Source organism: Osmia lignaria, chromosome 6 (assembly GCF_051020975.1).
Source record: "Osmia lignaria lignaria isolate PbOS001 chromosome 6, iyOsmLign1, whole genome shotgun sequence".
NCBI lineage: Eukaryota > Metazoa > Arthropoda > Insecta > Hymenoptera > Megachilidae > Osmia > Osmia lignaria.
In genome coordinates, this window is record NC_135037.1 from 3,155,668 (window position 1) to 3,179,480 (window position 23,813).

General features: G+C 41.9%; 1 protein-coding gene and 1 long non-coding RNA gene across 7 annotated transcripts; one reads left to right on the forward strand and one right to left on the reverse strand.

Moving 5' to 3' along the window:
* Window positions 1-23: 23 nt before the first annotated feature.
* On the forward strand, window positions 24-23,757 carry toc (toucan). Of its 6 annotated transcripts, none has more exons than XM_034318546.2 (12): window positions 24-188; window positions 1,233-1,337; window positions 8,763-8,973; window positions 9,046-9,151; window positions 9,255-10,122; window positions 10,391-10,824; window positions 10,895-11,004; window positions 15,094-15,216; window positions 16,565-16,660; window positions 19,793-19,962; window positions 20,041-20,215; window positions 20,864-23,757. In XM_034318546.2, the coding sequence occupies exons 1-12, from the start codon at window positions 180-182 to the stop codon at window positions 22,072-22,074; spliced, it is 3,618 nt and encodes a 1,205-aa protein (XP_034174437.1). In that variant the 5' UTR covers window positions 24-179; the 3' UTR covers window positions 22,075-23,757. The 6 variants fall into 6 exon arrangements, with proteins under 6 accessions (XP_034174437.1, XP_034174439.1, XP_034174434.1 ...); XM_034318543.2 differs by having other exon boundaries at window positions 27-188; window positions 20,861-23,757; XM_034318544.2 differs by having other exon boundaries at window positions 27-188; window positions 9,049-9,151; window positions 20,861-23,757.
* Window positions 1,177-5,760, reverse strand: LOC117601599 (uncharacterized). The gene is made up of 2 exons (XR_013062301.1): window positions 4,846-5,760; window positions 1,177-1,786 (listed from the first exon to the last, which is right to left on the reverse strand). It is a non-coding gene; the product is annotated as an uncharacterized LOC117601599 (long non-coding RNA).
* Window positions 23,758-23,813: the final 56 nt, after the last annotated feature.

Below are 23,813 nucleotides of genomic sequence, written 5' to 3' on the forward strand. Positions count from 1 at the left end.
TTCAGGTGATTCGCTGTTTTAGTTGAAAAACATGTTTGAAAATATTCACGGACGTTCTTCGCTTGACTTTCCCTTCCTGATGTTGACACGGTAGTGTTGATAGGTGTAGAAATATGTATCGAAGAGATAAGAGATATAAAGTGAAGTGCGAGATGTTTAGAAGACACAAATAATGAAAAATGGATTCGGTAAGTTTACATCAGTCAATTGAGACTACAATGCAAATTCTGAAATGGTCGACATGTTTATTCTTGCGGACGCATTGAAGTTACATAAGGAACATTTCAAATCTCATTATAGACAAATATGTTTATCGTAGGTATGTTTATTATACGAAGAAATTTAAACATTTTGAGAATATCGAAGACACGGTATTTCCACTCATTCTCCATCTTCTATTTCCTTCTTCTGATCATCAAGCAGGATTCCCTTGCTAATTGTCTCTAGCTGGACTCGACTCTATGACAGTTGACAGCTAGATATTACAGAGATTTACTATTATCTAATTTTCGGTTCGTTTAGCTGGGTGTGTTTAGGACGAGAGAATAAAATAGAGAAAGGGTAAGTTCACGATATTATTATTCAATATCATCTAATTAAAAATCATTGAAACATAGTCATAGTTGAATCTCAGCAATTTAATTAAATTTTCAAATATGCGTTGCTGATCCTAATCGTCGGCTATAGATTGTAGACAACGATAGAGCAAGCTGTTTCACGCAATGGTGGGGATAGGGCTGCGGACAGTAGATAAAAATCTCATCAGGACAGTTTGCAAGGGAATACTGTAATCGTATCCATACTAAAAGGTATACATTTTCCTTGTTCCCTCAGAATTATATCTACCCTACTTCCGGAAAGAGAAAGAGGGAGAAAGAAAGTTCGAGGAGTCAGCGAAGATTTTGCGGAATGATTTTTCGGCGGTGGCGCCTCCGTTGTCATTTCCATCTCCACGACGGCACCACCGCCACCTCGAGCACTATCTCCGTCACCGGCAATTCCACCCCCTTCTCTCCATTCCACGGGTAACGACGCCTCCGCACGGCGCCGATCAATAAACGTTGTTCTCGGCGACGCCGGCGTCGGGAGCGTCGCTGCGTGAAGGCATCCGCAAGCAATCGACGTGTCGCTACGAAAGTTGTACACGGGTGCGATCGAAAAGGAGCGTCGCGTGGGAAAAAAGTAAAAAAACGACTGGTAATGCGACCACCGCATATATTGCCGTTTTCCAGAACGAGACTTATGTCAAGGAAGTGCAACAGTATCAGCGGGAATCGGTACCAGAGATCATCGGATTGGAGCAATCTTTAGGACCCACCCACGACACGATGGCCAAGGTGAGTTCTGGTCAAAATAAAAGGATCAGTCGTTAGTTTATCGTGACGGGTTAAAGGTCATTGAAATTATATCTGTTTTATTCAGTTCAATGGTATTACAGTTGGTTCTAGGGTTCGTTATCATTTCGCGCGATGAGCGTGGGTACGTCTGTCAACAACTGTTGCTGATTCCTAAGAAACACTTAATCTTCTTTTCTTACTTCTGATTTGTTTCTACTTCTGAACGGAGGGATAGGTGATTGTACGAGACTGACCTTTTTCTTTCACTTTTTTTTTTTTTAGAAAGACCTTTCTCTCGGTTACAATTTTGAGCCGCATCGGTTATCGACTATGTGGACAAGTAGTAGCGGTCTGTCTGGGCAGAAAAAGTAGTTTGGCGCCGTCATGATCAGCCGGGCTACGACACATAGTCGACTTCCTTGCAGTACGAATAAAAGACTGCTTGTTTTCTGTAATGATAATAGCAAATTTTTGCATGATCATAGTTTTTATTATACGCTTGCCCTGTTCTGGCTATTGTAAATTACGCGGAAGTAGGATAAATACGAGCCGACTTATACGAGGCTGAAATAAATTTCTCTGAAGCTTTTCTTGTTTCTTAGACCTCTTGTTCGCCGATGAATCTTGACCGTATAAACAACTAGTATATTTGAAAGATATCGAGTCTATAAATACAAGTACTTAAGATATGCACACGTGGGACTAATGGTTTTTAATTTCGTTCAATTAAGTGTATGCAGATAGAAACTTATCGGTAGATTCAAGTATGCTCCTATATATGAACATTAGTTTGCATTAATATTCGAATATGATAATATTTGAACAATTATTCTCCGATGCATCCATTTACATTTAAGTTAGAGAAGTAATTGTTATACCGTATTTGTGTCTACACAGCCAGAATGGGATTGTGAAAAACCGCAAAGCACTTATTTACCCGCAGTCGTGTGGAAACCGTGACGATCAGATAGAAACATTTGATTCGTGTATTCAAGAAATTTCTTAGCGTTAACCCATTTACAAATGAAAGGTTCAGCGTTATCTTGATTCTAAGATATTGGTTAACGTTCGAACACCGATCGTTTCTTCTCTCCCGATCGATTTCATTAAACATCAATCACTGAACAATGCAGGGATACCTACGTGCCATGTTCGTGCGATGCATACACATTTGTAATCAGCTATGTCACGAGTTTTCGTGATCGATGAGCCGTGCATTCGTGCCTCGCACGGTCAACAAGGTGTCTCGAATTATTAAAAATATCAAGTTTGTGCGAAAATAATTCCGATTATTGTATAAAGAAAAGAGAACGCGTCCATTTGTAATGTTCGAAGTTACCAGTGTTATTATGAATTTTGCAATAACGAAAAATGCAATTATTTTTCCATCAACCTAAACGACAAACGATAGAAAGGCAAATTCGATGAGGCAAATTTACGTATTCGAGTTGTGTAACTTTACAACACTTTCACGTTCGATGCAGCACCACATTCGTAATGACGCGCATAGCCCGAATCATCAATTTCCAATCAATCGTAATCAGGTGCGTTGATCGTAACGATCATCGAGCACATTAGATACGTGGAAAGAGGAGAAACGACACGCGAACTGGTTGTAAAAGCGGACTATTTTTTTTTATATCACTGACTGACCCATTATTCGTCGGAGGTGCTTTCTTCATAAAATTTTCACCGTGTTTAACGGTCCTTCGGAGACGTGCTCGTTTATACGAACCGGTACATGTGCAAATAGACTTTTTCCATGCCGTGAAACGACTGCAAATTAGGAATTGAAATGTATTATTCGTATCGAACGGTCTCGTTGAAACGCGTTCGAACAGAAATTGCGTGAAATCCAATGATTTCATTAGACAACTGCATCTAACATTTTCGAGGAGACCTATATATATATTTATAATAGTTGGCAGGAATACGCAGTGAATTGCGGTCAACTGTATTATATTTCTGTCTAGATGAGCGAATGTCTGTAGATAATATCGGGGTGGCTGAACCGATAATAATCATCGTTGAATACTTTATACACCATTCATCGACTTTTACTATTTCTGTTTTGCGTTGAAGAATTATAACGAGTTTACTAGTACGATAGATTAACCCCTTTTTGGATTATGGGAACCCAGGGTCGGCCCTGAGATTTCGGGGGTCCGAGGCGAGCTCCGAAAAAGCGCCCCTTCACATATACGACATAAAAAAAAGAGCTCAAATAAAATTTATAAAATTAACATTAAAGCTTGTATAACTAATTTAGATTTGATTAATATTCAAGTAAACATTACTCTCGTTGCATTCTTAGACGCAAAATCGTCTTATGGGGGCCCTGTGGGAACCTCGATGGCCTTTCCATTCGATAATTATTTGAAAATTAATGTTATTCTTTATTATCTTATCAAATTTTTAAACGTTACCAAGCAGATTCGCTTGCAGTTTATCAATGCGATAAAATGGTACTTAAATAGCTCCCAAGAAACCATTTATTCGGATAAGGATTTAATACCAATTAAGGATTTTAAGGCGGATGAGAAAGATAGAAGAATTGAAAGAATTCTATTGAAAAAGACAATTGCTAGTGTAAAAGTCTCTCGCATACACGCGGCATTGCATGAAAATGTACCGACTTGTCCAGTCGGCACGACGAGGCTAGGGAGAGGCCTTTCAAGGTCCTCTCGGGGATTTTTACACGGCGGGAAGTAGGAACGGATGTATATAAAGGTCGACGAGGACCGGTACGTGTAGCTATAGCACGAATTCGATCCTAAAATCGATAAACATGTCAAGACAGAAAGGTATCGTTCTTGGACGAGTTGAAACACATTCGTACCATGAAATTCTAGAACCGCGAAACTGGTGTCGTGTACGATAGTTAAAGGTTTATTTCACACGAAATTTCTACCGTGGCAACGAGTCATCGGTTTTCCACGGAAAATACCGTACCAAGTTGTATTCTCGTGTTTCCACGACAATACTCCTCTGTAACCGACGATTATGCGCACCACACGTGACTTCACTTTGCCAAGCTATTATCAGACTACGTTCTTATCGTTTGTTACGGTGCGGATAATCGTACGGTGAAAGTTGTCTCTCTTCTCTTCTTCGCCGCGTTACCATCTTTAACGCGCGAGTTTCTAAGTTACGCACGTAAGAGGAACTGAAAATCTATTACATTCTTTCAATCTGTTTTCTAATATACATACATATGTTTTTCCACTTTCTACGTACTCACTCTACCGACGAATCGTTATAGAATTCATTTTGCTATGTGAAAGAAAACGGTTCTATTTGAGGACGTGTGTAACTATGAGAAAACCGAGTGAACCTCGTAACGTGGCACAACCTTGTTCTTCGGTTGATGACGTTTACCGAGAAGCTACTTTACACGTTTAACAATGTACGGCTTATGTTTGTCGCATATGTTCTCTTTTACTTAATTTCAAGGTGAGAATGAATTTTGTACGCAGCTGCGATTTAGGAGGACACCGGTGAATCTCACCTGAGTAAACTGCGACGCATATAGGGTGCTCCGAGAGGGGTAGTATTAAGGGTAAGATTGCGATTCAATCAGCAGTTCACTGAGCAACATTTTTTTTCTTTTTCCCATCGCTAGGTACGACTCGGATCACCCCATGGAACACTTTCAACCCTTCGTCCGGATTCCAGCACCCATACCGACACCCTGTATCTTTTCAACACCCTGTACAGTCTTCGAGTATGCTGGTACCGCGTTGGTTATACGGATTCACGGACCGGTGAATGCAGAAACCGTGTGTTTCTGAAGAATAGTAATCGTTGTTGCGGTGTGTTTGTTGTCAGTCCGTACCGCTCGCGCGGTGAAGGTGTATAATACGAGGACGACGCACGCGTGTAAACGTGTACGTCTGTCTGTCTGTCTTCGGTTCTATCGTTGTGTCAGTATGTGGATACTCGGTGGTGGCATAGGTAGTACCAGGGGATCACCGAGCGAATCCGGAACGTTGTTTCATTGTCGTACACGCGGCGGACTCGTCGCGATCGTGTTGCTCGTTATCGATTCGCTGCCTCCGAGTTTCCCGGTTGGCAAACTTTCCCGCGTTACCGTACCGAGGGAAATTTCGAGTTCCTAGTACGGGGTTTTTTTTTTTTTTTTTTTTTTTTAAGCGAGAGAAAAGGTTTCGTTGTCATTGTTCGAGATGTGATCGAGATCGCAAATGCGTCGTAGGTACGAATTACTGGAACGGGGTGAATCCTCTTCGTCCAGTTGTGACTCAGTACGCGAAAAGTTGGCTTTATTAATAGTCCTGTGACTATTACCGACTAAGAGAGCGTGTTTTTGCTCGACCAGGGAAAGTGACTTGGAATCGGATCGAATATGAGGAGCGCGAGAGAGGCGCGAAGAGGAAAACGCATCGATCGGCACCGATCGTGAGTTCAACTCGTCTATAGCGTGTTGCGATGAAAATATTAACACGTTCAACGTCATGGGAATCACCGATGATCGGCGAAATATAAAAAGAAATGATGGGTGTCTTAAATCGAATGATTAGTAAAAGGAAAGAAAAGACAAACTTCGAATAGAATTAATATTAATCTAATAATGTAGCGTATAAAATTGAAAGTTTAAATTTGAAAGTTAATTGATCTTATCCTTAATAATGGATATTTTAAAGTACGTAGCCAGTGTTCCAGTCAACGCGTTATTTTCATTGTAACACGCTGTGTATAAACTTCGCGTGATCTCTATGCACGTTCTCGCTTTTCTTCGTGTATATATTATTCGTTAAAAAGCGACGTCGAACGAAAGCCAGTCAATTTCGTAGTTGCATTAATTTTGCGCGTCGAATTCGTTGATCCGAAGATCGCGGTTACGCAACCGAGGATGCGCTGGTTGTTAGTCGATGTAACGACCATGTATATACGTTCATATTTCGATCATCGTTTTGCTTTTACCACGGTTCTATCGTGGCAAAGAAGCGTGCGTACGTGCGTAAATATTGTTCCGTTAAGAAGAATCTTTTCCGCGTTCGATATCCGTCGATCCGTTCCTTCTTAATCTTATCAAAACGGGGTGTTACGCGTGCTTGGAATAACTATCCGAGGAGAGCACGTTGATGTCCTCGCAGGTGCGATAATTAATTCCATTCAAATTACGACTAGCTTTGAAATTATGCATCTGGTTACACGGGATCACAACACCGGGTCACGTGTGTTCTTGTCACTTACGTAGTCGCGCGCGATGGATCGACGTTGCCAAATGCAATTTTACTGGTGAAATTATACAAAACCGCGAGTTCTTTTTCTTTTTTTTGAAGTTAAGTGATGACATCCAGTGAAGCAGAACAACGAACCAAAGCGACGATGTAAATGCGTTGTAATTTATTACTCTAAACGGTGCCGCCTTTTAGAAAGTCTTTCAGCTTTTAGAAAGCGTTTCAAGTATTTTTCATCCCGATGCCGATTTCGCTGATCGAAAGGAATGACATTTACTCGTCGATATAATTTCAGAATTTCGAATCGAAGAACAATCTGGTGTAATCGGCTCGTACGAGCGTCTCGTCGTATCTTCGATTCTCCATTCGTTTCAATAGTACCTATTGTTTCTGTATAACTGAGATTCAATGATTCGTCGTGATTACCGTTAGATTAGAAAAATCGAAACGAATGTGCTCCTAATTAACACAGTTGCTTCGCCTGGCGTGGCAAACAGATAACAAGCGACCCGGGTAGGCGGCTCGAATTGGCACGAATTAAAGTCTAATGGAATAAAGTTATACTGCCGGTCTGGCCTTTGCCCGTCATTGGCTTGATCCGTGCACACATTTAGATAAATACAGAGACGCACACACGCGTGCGTGTTGATTTTGATTCTTGCCACGTTTTCTTGTCGGCATCGTCGCAAAGTCGATACGATATTTAAACATATTGTTCCTCTTGTCGATATCGCTTCGCTCGTTCGTCCGATGACCGTGACATTTTCCTAGATCGATAACGAACATGTCACGAATATCGATTTAGAACCACTATGCGGGTTATATAGGGTGGTCCAGACGGTTCTTGCAAGTCATTGTTAATAATAGACTATTCTAAGAATCGTATCAAATTGAATGTTCTGAAAGACTTGAAAAATCTTCAATTCCATGTATATGTACCACTCTGTAGATATACTCGAGGCTGGTGAAAAAATGAGCACATACGTCATCGTTGCATTCGTAACAAGATAATGCATCGTTCGTGAATAATTTATTATTTTCGCGTAAAGTTTGCCGGACGAAATATTGGTATCCGGTTTTGATGCGATCGTGTGTACAGAGTCTAGAAGAAAAGATAAAGTTTCGTCGGAGATTTGCGCGTAGGGTTCACCAGGTTGACGAGTAGCGGTTCGTAGTAAAACTCGCGCGCGATGTAACCCAGTTCTCAGTCACGACGTCGTTCAACAGGGTCGTCGGTGAACGCACTCTATTACTCTGGCAGCCGGTTCCTTGCCTTTGAACAGGCCATCGGTAACACTATTATTAGCGGCACGGTGAAATGCAGCGTTTTCCTTCTGGACTTGATTACGGATTGAAAACAGTACAATCTTACCGATGTCTTTTATCGGGAGATCCTCGAGCAAATACTCGAAATTCTTGACAATACAAAGTCCGACCTATGCTTAACGTATTGTTTATAGGTACACGTCGTTAACTAAACTATGCGACCGATAAGATTAATCTATCGGTTGAATCAGTTTGACGGATTATAAGAGTACGCAATTACACGTATTCTTGCGCGATAGGAAAGAAGTAAAGAACAGAGGAGGCGATGGATAAAGGTAGCTACGAGAAGTAACGTGGACCAGGGTTAAAATTAAATTAGCCAACTGCCAGAGAGACACTTCTGATTCACCTCGGGGACGAAGGGTTTTATTTGGAGATGGGCCAAGGGCAACGGACTCTTCGTGTCGTTCTTCGGGTCAAACGTTTTGGTCGACCTTGAAAAATCATTTAGCTTCATTTTTTTTTTAATTTACAATTCGAATAATAAACGTTGAAACGTACAGGAGATTCTGTTGTACGTAGTGATGGATATTGGAGACTCTTGAAAGATTAGTGATTTTTAAAAATGATTCCAGAAGCTAAGGGATGCTTGAAAGCTTATACGAAGTTTCAAATAGCCATCACTATTACAACACGAGGCTGTGTTGTACGTCATTGCCAAGAAGTCTGTTTCCATCGGATTTAATTCGATTGCTACAATGCGATTAAGCATGTCTATATTCAGTTAGTTGGAGCTTCAGGGTATGGAACGTTTCAACTAATTAACGGATAAATGGAGGAATTTGTAACCATCTACTTGGAATGTGCGTCTTTCGAGCAGCTAAACGAATGTGTGAAATAGTTTATGATTAGTCAACGCGTGCAAGGGTATCTATCATTTTCTGTAATCTGATTGCAGAACGTAGGGGAGAGTCGGATACCAGTACCACGCGCGGCTCGACCGTCTTTCTTTCCGAAGTCAAGGGTACTTGGTACACCGACCCTTGTACCTGGACATCGACGTTCCCTGATACTGTCAGGATGTTTGCAGTTTGTTGATACCGAGGACGAGTCCAACACTCCAAAAACAAAGTGTGGAACGCGTTCCGTATCTACACCGTCCATCGAAGGTAATTATTCTGAATGTTAACACCAGAAATATGTATGTAAAGAAGACAATTAACAATGATATTTTCAATTAGTAGATTCGGGGCATAAGAAGTTTACGATATCACCCGTGTGGGATATTGACAAAGATGACGTGCAACAGTTGGTTCATTTCCCCGAGGAGAAGAGTAACTTTTTCAGGTATATATATGTAACTTTTGTATCGTCCGATTGTTTCACACACGGTGAGATAAAGTCGAGTAGACTCTCTGCGAAACGTGTCTTCAACCATTGCTGTTTACAGTTTGCTCGAGAATTCTCAGTTAAATATGATCGAGGATACTGGTGAGAGCTGCCTGCTGGACACAACCCTGAACAATTACAATGATAGCGCAGCTAACGCAACTCCGCATTATTTGATGTTAAACAAACAGAATTCGTTCGAACACGACGAAAGTCTCGGTATATTGACCCCCGACCAGATGACCGACTTCACGGTTGCGTTAGAGTGCTCCAGGACACCATCCTGTGAAAATCTTACGGGATCGGCTGGTTCTAGACTGGCGTTAACGCGAGCATCGGCGTCTAGGCCATCGGTCGACATTGAACCGACGGAGGAGGCCTCGAGCGAAAGGACGCCGTCTCCCGAAGAACTTCCGCTGGATCCTAAGCCCACCGAACCCGTCAGAGGCGGCACCGTTCCTATCAGTTTCGTCACATCGGTGACGAGTATCACCAGTTTGGAAGCCGGTTATCAAGGTGACGGTGAAAATTCGAGGCCAGCGAGTCGCGGAGCCGATCCACCGTCCGTCGCACCAGCACCGAATCTGCCGGCACCTTGCAGACAAGATCCGATGACGGACTCGGATTTTTTTACAGAAAGCGATGCCGACGCGTACGAGGAAATCGTACGCGGTGATAGGAAAGCTCAGGTAATCGATGGTACTCTTTTCTGCGCGCCCGGTGGTCGAAGATGTCCGAGTTTTACCGGAGAAGAGATGGATTCAAGTGGTATTTACTCGGATCTCGATAAGAGACAGGACGAGCTTCATGCACCTGAAGAAGCACCGGAAGAGAACGAGGATCGCACACCGGACACCATCGATACAGAGGTATCGCAGAGAAGTCAACCAACGCCTATTAAACCGGATGTTATTATGGATTACCTAGAGGCGAGTTGATAAGCTTAGTTATTCGTAGCGATTAGGATCAACTTGTAAATCCGCTATTAATCCTAAGTAGACTACGGATGTCAGTAATAAAGTAATCTGGATATTTCTTTTACTTTAAGGATCAAAATAGTAAAGGATCTTCTCCCGGTCGTTATCCTTCTCATTTAGATTTCTGCAAATAGCAGTAGGAGATGTTTGATTAGCTATTCGTATTACTGTGATTGCGTAGATCAATTGAAACAGCTCCTGTGTACTTGATCCTCTTTAGGCTCCTGTGACAACTTTGGAGGGATCGCCTGATTCTAATGGATCCATGAACCCACCCGAGGTTACGGTGATCGAGGTGGAACGGAACAACGACAACGTTAGATCGAAGACACAGAACAAAACTGATTCGGTTCCTTTGAAGAAATACAAGATGCCTAAGAGGAACGTCGTCTCGAAGATCAAGGCAATGATCGAGTCTGGTCCGAAGGACGAAACGGAGAAAGAAGCGAGACGTTCGCAAAGGACGTCCAGAAAAGGTGGACGTTGGGATGCTGTTATGAGTAAGATCGAAGCTGGTAAGAACGAACAGAGGACTAGATGCGTGAGGAAAGAGGTGAAGTCGCGGGTCCTACAGAGCCTTACCCAACCATCGTCCACGGGATCAACTCAAAAGAAAGTTGGCGACGCGAATAACAATAACAATAAGGATAAAAGGTGAGACATTGATATTTTTGGTTGAACGTTTTCATTCATGTAGCGTTGCTAAGAAGTTTCTAATTATCAGGCGATTACGTGGCCGTCAAGAAACAAAATCGCCAACTCAAGAAACTGCCAGGAGCTCCGTTCGTAGCTCTTTGAGTGATCTCAGCACCGGACCTAGCAAAGACGCGTCAAGTAAGTTGCATTAACATCTGTCTTTGCATCGTCGCAAATTAAATTAAAATCCGCTGTTAACAATGCTTCTATTCTTGGCGAAATCTACGTAACATACTCTAATTTAATATTGATCATAAAAATGTGGGCCATTAAGGGTTGATGCGAGAGATCGAATAGAGAGATAGATCGTGGAATGATGATAGTATAAACCAGGAATGGAGGACCTTGCGATGAACAGTGGAGCTTGAATAAACACGATGCCAACCGATTTTGCGATATCGAATTATATTTGACCGCATACCATGCGTCTAACTAAAAAAAAGTGAAAACCACAAAGGCCGAGAAATAGAGTAGATACGAATGGTATTAAGAACCGTTTAAATTGCTTTTTTTCTTTCATTTTGTTATAAGAAATGCAGGCTGAAGCTAGGAACAAGTTTTTGTTTTAAAAGACGTCAGTGCGCATTTGCAAAAAAGCGCATGCTCTTGCAATCCCGTATGTGGTACTCCACTGGGAGGTATTGATAATACCGACTGACCTCCAATAACACTCGAATGCTAACCAGTATTGAATAAATTTTTATTCGAATAATGAATAAAATCAATTTATTCATTATTCGAAATAACTTCTGCTCCTTTCTTAGTGCTGTCGCAATTTAGTCAAAAAAAGCGACAGTATAAAAACTTGTAAATTGTCTTTGAAAATGTTAAATCTTAATCAAATAACAAAAAAGCTATTTTGCGTTTCATCAACTTCGCGTGTAGTACAAAAAAAAAAAGAAAGAAATAGAAATATTTCCAAACACCGTTTCATAGGCTCTGTTTTCAGAGATATAAAATTTTACCCTTGAAGTTTGAAATACGACAGATTAATTTTGGTATTCGAGTAAACATGTGTCTCCTTTACGTCGCCAAAACGTTTCGGGACGGAATATTTTTACGTAGGTGGTTCTCTTTCGTAGAAGAGGGTGGGGATGATCGTAAATATGGGCGTAGGAGGGTGTTTTGTATCGACCCGCAGCTAGGGAGCCGGGAAACTTAGATAGGAAAAGGAAGGAGGGCGCCGGTGCCCCTCTTCCGGCGCCACTGGACAGTTTCGTTTCCATTGGATCGGGGGAGCCGTAGCCGTAGCAGCAGCAGCAGCATCCAGTCGGCAGTCCTCGGCGGACCTCGTGCTCGCTCGGACGCTGTTTATGCACGCGTGTTGCATATCCGTTCTTCCTTCCCCTCTGATTTGGTTTCTTCTTCTCTCCCTTTCTCACGGTCTCTTACTCTCTACCCCCATTCGGGTCAGCAATTTTATCCGAAGGGAATACGTGTGCGCGACAAAAAGAAGTACAGGAGCCGAGTAAAGAGCGAACAGCCGGTGCATCGGTCGTCAGTGAATGCCGCAAGGTGACGGTGCAAAGTGCATCGAAACTGTGTGACCGTAGAACCTTTCGGGTATATCACCGACGTTCGTATTTCTCCGTGTTTTTTCGTATCACCTCGTATTATATCTTCGATTCCCTTTGATACAATACCCAGTACCGTGTCAACCGCATCCGATAGCGCACTCGACGTGACCTGATTTTCAAATTGTGTCACACAGAGCCTTAGCTTTTTGCTCGATACCGAGGAACGATCGAAGAGAAGCTGTTTCTCTACTTAGCAACCCCATGCGATATATACGCCTTACATATGTTATCGCACGTTCGCTTCGATCGGCAAAGGAATCTGAACCGCAAGGACTGAATGCTATAAGACTGGATTTTACCGTCCCCTCTCTTCGAGATAACTCGAATGAAAGTTTCCCAAGATACCGTTACGGAAGGAATCTTTGGATACGCTACTGTGTTCCCTTCGAACACGTTTAGCCTGATCAAAGAATAGAGGTGATCGTAGATGCGATCAAACTTGGTCTAAACTCTTGTTCGTGTACATTAGGCAGCTCTTGACGACGTAGCTTACGGGTCAACGGCACTAGTGGTTTATTTCCGGCATTGCCTTTCTTCATTGGCCACCTTATACTGTACGTACGTACACGTCCTTCGACTCGACACGGCTCCAACGACGGTGTCTCTACCCGAGTCCCCACCCCATTTAGACAGGTGCACCCGGCGACCACGTGCGTTCCCAAGGCCGACGACCACCGGTACGCACCCGGTTTCATCTACCACTTACGCAATCGCCATATCCGAGTCAGATGTTAAACCCACATGGCCGAAGACATGGTCGAGGATCGAGGTGCCGGTGAAAGACACCCGTCGCGCTTCTGGATTATTCAGGTCGTGGAAAGAACGACCGACAACCTGTCGTCGTGCTTGTCGATCGAAAGACACACGTCCGATTAAATCTCGCCTCGAATTATACCCGACAGGGACACGAAAGTCACCGTCCCAGGTGAACGGAACACCACGCACTCCCCTAGTGTATATTAATTCGTGAGAACTGGAGGACGGTACGATTACCAAGGGGGAAGAATATTCGACGAAGATGCTGGATTATGGTCACGAATTTGTACCATGCATGTGTTCTATAACCACGGAGTTCGCCTGGATGGTAAACATGGACGTGGGCTGCGAAGAGACGACGAGGTGAAGATGCAGGTTACGTGACCGGAAATTTTCGAGGAATTTTATTGGGGATGGATCGTCGGTGAAAGGAAACTTTCAAAATGGGGCAGCAAGGATCGAAGGGTAGACCGCCTCTGCGGACGGATTTCGTCAGAGATTCGGCGAAAATGCGGCTGGGCAGTTTCAAGAGAGGTATAGTCGTACAATAGAGAAGGGACAATCTTTGTTTTGAACCTGAGAACGTTTTTTCCCGCGCGATCATACCGGAGAAAGATGTATTATCCCATAAACCTCTCCTCGTTAATCCTTTAATCTCGTCTCTCACAGAAAAAAGAAGAAGAATGTCCGTAGCTATCTATCTATCTTTTTCTTCTTGGTTCATTTAACGCTAGAAAGTTCCATCGACGCGAATAGGAGCAAATGGCCGTTTGCACGGGCATTCGAAAAGGTAGATGGGTCGAACGGTTTCTCCTATGGCGAGCTTAAAACGTTATGGAGGAGGATCAAAGGTACCCTACTTACACGTCGTTGGGGATTTCTCTTTTATCTTGATCACCGATCATTGTTATTCGAGGAATCTCACAGGGAATTATTAGCCAACCCGTGTCTAAAATTGAAAATTTTGAGAAGGGGCTATAGCATTTAAAAATTCTGTCACTTTTGTACTGGCCAAATGGTAAAAGTTATTGTGTTTAGAGGGTCATAATTTCAACGAATGGCCGAAAAAAACTTTTTTTTCGCCACTTCTGGTCTGATCGGAAATGGGCGAAAAAGGGTTGGCTCTAGAGCGAATCTCCCTCTAGTTCACTTTAGCTTGTTTGCTCTGTTACATCGGGATTGCTTCTGCGATAGACGAATTTATCTTACGAGATAAATTAAGCTGGCCGACTTTGATACAATTTAGATACAACGTAGAACTCAAAAATATAAAATTGAAAGTTACAAACTTCCAACTTTCACGCCTTAGCGTGGCGCAAGAACCGGAGGTTTTCTAACTTAATTACACTAATGAATGATCAGGGTAATTGAAATAGAAAGATTGTTCAATGTGATTGATAATTACCGGTTTAATTAAAACGTACACAGTGAAATGTGTTACTTAACGATTATCGATTATCGCTTATGCATGTCCTGAATATTTGCCCGGCTAGTTTCTTCAACGTGCAAGATTAATTCAAAGTATTATGCACACGGACCCGTGTCAGGCCGTTATGTGCTCAAGCTCTCGTAGGCAACGGGCTACGGTGCAGCCTGGTGTACATAATAAACGTTTTCTTTTCCTCGTTGGTTTAATCGACGAGCACGGTTCAAACTTAGCTCTTCGTGCGCTACGTTCCCGCTATAGACGATATATATCGTCTCGTCAAGCTCGAATTCCGATGATGCGCGAAATGTTATTAAAGTAACTACGACTTATGAGGGAAGCGAAATTCCACGGTCAATGAACTATCTAATAATCTTATATTGTACATTATGGAAGCTATACTTATTTTCTTTCCAATTTGTGTCCGCGATGATAATGACCGATTATTCATTTTATTATGTTTTTCAGAGAGATCACCAACATCGGTAAATCCACCAAGAAGACTGGTAGCAAACGGTCGTGGTAGTCAACAGAGCCGTGTCAATAGTTTCGACAAGAAAAACTGCGTAGAAATTTCGCCCATCAATCTCGGTGAGTTCGAGGGCCCGGTTCCTGTGCACCCTAAAATTATGTGACACCAGAATTGCACGTACGACGTGGTCGAACACACATGCGTTTATGTATATATATATATATAAATATGTCTGCTGATTGAACGGAGGAAACGAAAGGTCGAGGGCACCACTGCGTACTTCCGGCCGGAGGCCTATTGCGACGAAGAGAACGCTTTTTCTTTGAACGCCTTCCTTTATGCAACAGTATGCGCTCTCGTACATTAATCATCAAGCATATACGCATTAGGCGATTTGTATCAATGATTAATCATTAAGAGGTATCTACTTTTGGTAACAAATAGCATGGATTAATATGTCTTCATTAGCTATTAGGTACTAATTATATCAATGAATGAACGTATTTTTCATTTTAGTTTATGTTTCTATGACAATGTTCATTAAGATATTATTCTCATTTGGAGAACCGAAATTTGTATGCAATTATCTCCAAATGAAAATGTCATTTAAATCTAATCTTCAAAGATTAATTTATAGTTCATTACCGTGCGTTTCTTGTATAAAATAAATGAACTTTTATCGTTCATGCTACGTGACTCTGTAGAAAAATTGCATTCAAATTTATGGAACTAATATCTTAATGTTATTACGCTAATTAACCGTGGATTATACTAGTGCCTTTATTTATGGCCACGGTCAGAATTGTAACGGTACGCATCCCTTATTGTCGCCGACTCCACGGTTTAAAACCCCCGACGGTATTCCTAATTCGTTGTTCCTTCTTCAAATTTAAACGGGCAAAAGGACGGCGTGCCACTCAGTCTGGCAGATGGTCGGGTGTCGTGCACATCGCACGAAATATTCCTCTCCGGAGTACGTGATTTGTGAATTGCTTGCATACGGCACAGTTTCGTGATCGGCATACCATCGTCTTGCCTTTTACGAATGTGGTATGCGAACGCAAACAGCGATCGCGATAAGGAAATAGTTGGTTTTGAAGAATCAGTGATAAGGGCAGTGTATAGTTTGGCCATTGTTACCATGGTCGTCTCGTACTACCGTAAATATTATTTCAATTACATTTCGCTTCGATACTTCGTCTTTTCGATACTTCACTAATTAACAGACCGTTCTAAAATGTTCTTTGTTATTTTTTTCTTTTTCTTTTAAATATCGTATACGTGTAACGTTAAATTTTCACGCGAGGAATTATGTGTTTCCCCGGTACGCTTTGTACATGTTTTATCTTGCGCGGACGTAGAACGGTTCACACCGTACGGTACTTGCAAACTCGATAATACATCATTTAAGGCACTGCCGGCTAGTGTGTAACATGCTCTCGTTAACGCAGCGAATTCTGTTTCCAGAGAAGAGTCCGTCAGCGACGCGAAAGCCGACAATAACCAGGAGATTAACAACCACTGTCCCGGCGAAGCAGCATAGTATAACGACATCGACGAAAGGTACATCAACAGTTTCATTTTTTTCCACATCTTTAAGCAATTAACCGACTGATCTTCCTTTCACCGTACTAATAATCCTACCTAATTTTAACCAGATACACGTTGGAACACGAGATCCTTCTGCAGAGTCGTTTAACGAATGGAGACACAAACGCGTGTAGTTTTGAAAGTGTAAGGTGTAATTATACACTTGTCTCCGTACCGCCTAGTGCTTTTGGAAGTATCTTGAGTAGTTTTTCGACTACGGCTAAGTTTGCCTCTTTAATTATTGAACGACCCTACTAGACAGTTTCGAGTAGCATACCTGCGCTGTGAGAGGTTTATCGAAGCTGTGTAGCAAGAAGAAGCGTTTTACCTCCCAGCCGGTGCCGGCAGAAAAGATAATACCACGAGGAAACATCTTGCTTTCTAATTCATTGACCGCGCGCTACTCCGACGGTAGCTAGTTTCTAAAAAAGTCCCACGGTTATTTTGCGGTGCGTACAGTACGTACAACCGTTTCTCCGCATGCACGAGGACGCACACGTGCGTATCCCTCCGTGTTGTTACTTGTCGTTTCGAAGAAAGTCGTAGCTTTCACTGGGTCCTCGGGATTAAACCCTGGATTCTTTCTGTCTCCGAGGGGACAATTGTCGGTCGAAAAACCCGCGGGCTAATCGTAAACGAGCATCGTAAAATGAATTTTGGATAAGAAGTGAAAGTAATTCTTTGACTGGTAATTTTTTTTCTCGGGATAGTTTGCAAAAATTTGTATTTTTTTTTTTACTTTCAAGATGAATCGTAAGATAAGAAACGACATTAGTTATGACCTGATATGTGGAACAAATTACTGAAGTGAAGATTATTATCAATGATCGTTTACGTCCTAGAAAACACTAACCACGGGATGAGTTTCTACGAGTCACGGTCTTGTACTTCCTCTCATTTTAATTTATTGTTTTATTAATCATTCATGAAGCGACTCGTGGCAAGATACATTGGCAGTGAAGCAAATTGGGGGAGTATAGTCACTTAAAATTTCAACAAACTGTTTTGCTGATTTATGTCTTCTTCTTGAACATACGTACAGTGTCTTCTTCGTTGATACTCTTTGAACGAAACGTGTAAATAATTTGGAAAGCTAATGGAAATATTTCGAATATGCCAGAGCAATGATTAATTCTAATATATCATTAAGTGCGTTCACGTTACACTGTGACGAAACAGTTATCGATGAGCGGAATTAACAATTGTTTGCAAAGCTTCTAGCGGAAGAGCGTTATCCGATCGTCGATCATTCGGACCATTATCTTCAAATGATACTTGTGAACACGTACAATCGTTTCGTACAAATACGGTTATCCTCAGCCATTTAAGGGTAGCTAATTCCAAATAAGAAGACGAATTCATTCGAGGCACGGTTCTTGATGAACAAAATCCGCCACTGTTCGCATACATTAATTTTCTCGTGGAACAGCCTTTGTAATGAGTTTCTTCGTTTCGTGGAAATTTCATTCGAACGTGTTTCTCGCGCGAAACCGAGAAAGATATTCGTAGAAATTATGGAAACGTATGCAGACATTGTGGGTCATATTCAAGTCGTGTGTATCAAGCGCGCGGAGCGTGTGTCCGGCCAGACACCGCTTTCCGCGTGTCCATCGTCTTCGTATTCTTCGAGGTTGCACCTCATTTCAAGGTGGTGGTAGGAGTGGTCGACAAGAACGAAGGAGGGATATATCGCTCCGCGAGGCAGCCTGTGGCTCGTGCTAATTCAGTCGAAGTGCGGACTTGGCCAGCAAATCGTTATAAATGACGATCCCGATTAGATCCTCTTGATGTATCTTACACGATTATTATTCTTATCGAACGAACATTGTTTCCAACCGCGACCGTCTTCGTATATGTTTAGACCCGGCTAAATAATTCCTGTGAACCGAATACAACACCTATTGTCTGGTCGTGTTACATATATATACGTTAACAATTTATTCGATCAAACTGCAACAATATTATAACATAATCGAAGAAAATTTCTTAATTAGAAGGAACACTTATCGTGTGATCATGTAAATGTTAAATAGTGTTTGCAATAGAGGAATCGATAGTGTAATCAAAGAAATGTTAGATCAAATATAGAGGAGGATCTATGTATAAACAAGAGCGGAAACGATAAACATTTGATATTGCGTAGTATCGTGCCGAAAATAATCCGGATTCAATAGGTGGACTCGGATGAAATAGACAATTTTAACGTTCTAATGAAGAATATAGCGATACATGATCAAGAGGTGTCAATTAACTTTTTGGAGTTTCCAAATACCCGGCACAGTTGTACAAGAGTTGACCTTAACCCAGTGGTGTCTTCATTGACTGGGCCGTGCTCTTGAGCGTATTTGGCTTGGCTGTAGAAATAAAATCGATCGATTTACTGCCGGCACACTTCGTCTTTTTTTTTTTCTTTTTAGCCACTGATCCTTTGCTGAGAAGGATCAGGTAGTGGGTGGCGAGGGTTCGCAGACGTGTCCCGCGTGCTTTCACGTACATCAGCAATAATGGGAGGATGAACCTCGTATGACGTAGTCAGACCAAATCGTCGTCGTTACGATTTAATGACCCACGTACGTGAATTTCCCTCGTGTCACCATGATAATTGCGTTTTCTCTGTGAGAAACACCTCCCCCTGCGTCCGTGCGGGGAGGTCGGTTCATCGCATCCGGTGAACTGAAGGATCCTGACAAACAGGTAGCTCGACTTTCCAGAGACTGGAATAAACGGTTTTCTCTCTTGGAACGAGTTTTCCGTACGACTTTCTTCGGATACACCTAAATCTAGCCGTATAAAATGACTAGAAGGTGGTAGTCAATTTCACGATGGTGCCGAGAATGATGCACGTAGTCGTGTCTTTGCGATGATCGTTGAATTTTGAACAATAATGATCAGGTCGATCGAAGTTCCAATTTATCTCGATAACAACGGAGTTACTTAACGACAAGGGAGGCGAAGAGAAGGAGGATGAATCGTGTAACTAATTTATTGGAATAAATGTATCCGAATTTAAATGAGCCTAATTCATTGACTGAGGACTGAGTCGAATTTTTTATTTATACGATCGAAGAATCACAATGGTGATGGGACCGGTGACATTGGTTGCAGATCGCGATACCAAGGAACAACACGGTAATAACTATGTGGTGACAAGGGCGTCTTTGGAGACGCGAGACCAGGCCGCACAAACCGACATACATTACGATGCGATTCAAGTTAAAAGGGCGGAACAAATAATAGAAGCCCTTTCTATCACCGTACAGTATTTGGCCTACGAGGTACGTTTTTCATTTTTCTGCAAATTTGAATATTTTTATAAATTTTCAATCTTTACACGTTTGTTGTTTCGTGCGTAGTTGGACGCTTTTTCTACTCCAAAGCTAAAAAAAGATTGCGAGAACATGAAGAAAGAATGGATGTCGAGGTGTACGGAGATCGAAGAGTTGAGAACTAGAAACCTCGGCATTGAAGAGAGACTCGAGTCAGAGAGGGAGAATCATCGGAGAGCCTTGGACCAGCTTCGTGAAGATCGTAAGCCTTGCCAAGAATTATTTATGTTTCTTTTCGTTTCCTGGCTGGTTACGGTGAAAACTCACAGTGACGTAACTTACGATATTACGGTATATAAGTACAGTTTTTCAAATTCTAACATTGAATCTTCATATCACATATATTTGAATTACAATTTTTCCCTTTATAAATTCAGTTTTGTTCTTCTACTATATTTTATCTTTCTGTTCTTAACTTGAATATTATATTTTACGTTATGTACGTTCTGTGCCTGGTACGACCTATCATATGATAATAATATTCACTCGTTTAACAAGCATAATGCTCCCGATGTCGTGGCGAATAGTGGAAGCATATAAAGTGGAGCAATTGTTAATTAAAATACGCGAGGAGGCTGGTGTGCCTACGCACACCTACCCCGTCTTTAGCAGCGAACAATTTAGAGGTAAAATTTTCAAATGCGGACACACAACTTGCTCGAACTTCACAAACGCTCAATTTAGTGGCCACGTAACGTTCATCGAAGTTAATTATAGGTTTGGCACGTTCGTCGAACTTAATCCCGTTCTCTCGGTCTGTCTGACTTTGTTTTTTCTTCCATTTTTCAATCTATCCGAATGACGTCAATCACAATGCTGAAGGGAACAAATTTTTTTTTCTTCTCAGTAGAGACACATTATGCGGTGCAAATCGCGACATTGGAAGCAGCCCTGCAAGAGGAGAGGCGCAGATACGAGGTCAGGCTACGCGATTCCTTGAACGAGGCTGCGAAAGAGCAACGGGCCACGATTGCAAAATTACGGTCCGAGCAAGAGGCTGAATTGTTGCGAAGAGAGGCGGAATTCAAGAGAAGATCGGTCGTTCACGATCAAGGGGCCGCGCTCACGGCGGAAGTGGAATCATTGAGATCGGTGCTAGAGATCAGAAGCCAGGAGAACGCTGCGTTGAGATCGGATCTCGATAATATTAGGCGAGAAATCGAGGACAAAGAGGCTTTGCAACAGCGAGTGGACACGCTCGAAGCGAGATGCGAGGATCTGAAGGCACAGCTTCAGTGCAAAGAGGCACTTGAGAGGCAAATGTCTCACAACAACGAGGTACTACACGAATCGTTTCATCAAATCTCGAAGCAGAACAAACGGTTAGCGCAACGCAACGAGGAGCTTCAATGGAGGTTGCGTCAAAAAAACGAGGTGGTGACCGTTCTTGCGAATTTGACGCCTAGGCTTAGCCGTTCATTAGGCCCGGAACACGTCGAACATTCTCTCTCACCCGACAAGAACGGTCCGCAATCTTCTTCTGTTAAATTTATGGTAGAGAAAGGCGATTCGGTCTCATGGACGTTGGAAATCGATGATGAATTTTCCAAGGGATCGTCGGACGCCGCGCCATTGGCAACGCCGCCTAAAATGGGCAGATCAGATTCAACGTCAACGGTATCGAGGCAAGGATCGCTTCGATTGACACCTAGAAGGCCTTCCGTCGATATGAGGGCAAGGTCTAAAAGTATTTCCGTTACGGATTCCGCGCGTGTAGAGGAATCTACTTGGTCTCCTTCGTTTAATTCAACACCGATCGCTCGTCGAAGACCTAGAAGTGACCCGTCTTCTTCTTCTTCCTCTTCCTCCACATCTTCGTCGTCCTCATCTTCTGCAACAGCGGTTACCACGAATTCTGCCGTTGCTGTTGCCGTCGCTGCTGCCGCCGCCGCCGCTGCCGCTGCCGAAGATTGCGGCGCAGGTCAAAGACCTCAGGAAGCTGGCGGTGAAGCTATGATATCGGAGGAAGCTTCCGCCACGAGCAGCGAGGACGAATCATCCACCAGTAGCGATATTCCTCCGTTGCCGATACAATTTCCCTGGGGTAAACCGATCAAGTAACGTTCTCGCGATCCTCTCGCTTACCACATTTATAAGGATTTCAATTTTCGAACGGCTGCTATGTTCGTTTGATCGGGACACAAAGTTTGTTCGGTAATTCCCATGACTTTACGTGGTAATTACGCCAACCAATTTCCAAGGATAACGATATCATTTTTACAAAACATAAAAATGAACGTTCTCGCTGTTCTTTAAAACGTTGTACGCGCACTTTTTCTATTACTTCGGTACCTGTAACTCATACGTTTTGATCGTGAAGAGACATATATGAGTAGCATAGCTTTCTACCAAAACTTATACATACGTTTTTCGAGACTGTTTGCGTCATACTTTGCGTAGTAGCGGGATCGCGTGAAGATAAAGAAGTTAGGACTTTATTTAAGTGTTTAGATTAGAGACACAGTGTTTTTATGGTGTGCTAGTGTTTTTCAAATTATGACTATGTTATTGTGATTGGTAAACTGACTTCTACATCTTCTTGTCACGATTCGGCAATCCTCTCTGTTCCCGGGACTTAAGTACACGAAAGATCGCACAATACAACGCCGTTCGTTAACCCATTTGTTGTATCAATGTTTTTCTCTTTTATTTTTTAATGTATACATACACACACATATATACATATATTTTATAATTGCAAGGTATATTTTTTCGGTGAACTTTTTTTGCGATCTTAGGTACTAAGAATTTTTTTGATTTATTTTATATAAGAAAAAGGGGTAGAACGAAAGCAGGATACTGTTTGATTGCCACGTATCTTATCGTCGATGTGTCCTTTTAGATAGAAAAAATGCGCGTAAATATTCAATTGATTTCTTTTTGAAAATCTTTTGTCAATTTCGACATAGTGTTGCGGGCTATTGGCGGCCACGAGCCATGTATCTCTCAGAAAACCGAATCGAGTCGGGTCACTGTTTATTTAATTCGTGACAATTTTACACATGTCCGTTTTATAAGGTATGATGCGTTTATATTACGTCTGTACATAAACGACAACGATGTTTATAAATTAATTAGTCTTTATCGCAAATATTGTAAATAGACAACGACCGTCAAATCGATCCTATCCTCGAGTAAAGAAAAAATAAAAAAGAAAATGAAAACCCAAGAAGTAAACGTCGATGAGGAGGCATTCACTGTGCTTACTGAAGAAAAAACTATTCGTCATTGATGTGCAGCTTACCGAACAGTACGATATTAATTGTGGTTTGTTGCATTTAAATCAAGATTACTTGCCAATCATTTCGAATGTAATACACGGTTGACATTAAAATTATAATTTTTGTGTAACATTTAAAAGTTGATTTGGCGGTAACACTGCTTACGCAGAAACGTATAGCATTCGTAATAATATTGTATCTTCGACGTGGAAAGAGGACTAACTAACAGCATTCTTAACGTTATACGTTTTATTGCCAAATACCGATGAATCGATATATTTATCTGTATTCTCTTTTACGCGCAACATCAAATTTACAGATACTATGCTATTTCAGGTGCGACTTGTTAACCAACTACTATACGTTGAAAAATAGTCGGTTGGGTAAAGAGTTGATTAAAAGAAAAAAAAAGAAAAATGGAAAAAAAAAGAAAGAAACTCCGTTCCATGGATAACAGGAAAAGTATGTTCGGTAGCAGTAGTGTAGGAATAACTGGAAGATGTCGAATATAAGAAAAAGCAAGTATTATTCGCCGAGAAGTGTGTTTTCTCTCACATGTGCTGGCAAATTCAATGTATT

Bases quoted from the DNA above. Each gene is read 5' to 3' on its own strand.
- toc (XM_034318543.2), top strand. The intron at 10,123-10,390 runs GCGAGTTGATAA...GATCCTCTTTAG, and splicing joins TTATTATGGATTACCTAGAG to GCTCCTGTGACAACTTTGGA. The intron at 11,005-15,093 runs GTAAGTTGCATT...TATGTTTTTCAG, and splicing joins ACCTAGCAAAGACGCGTCAA to AGAGATCACCAACATCGGTA.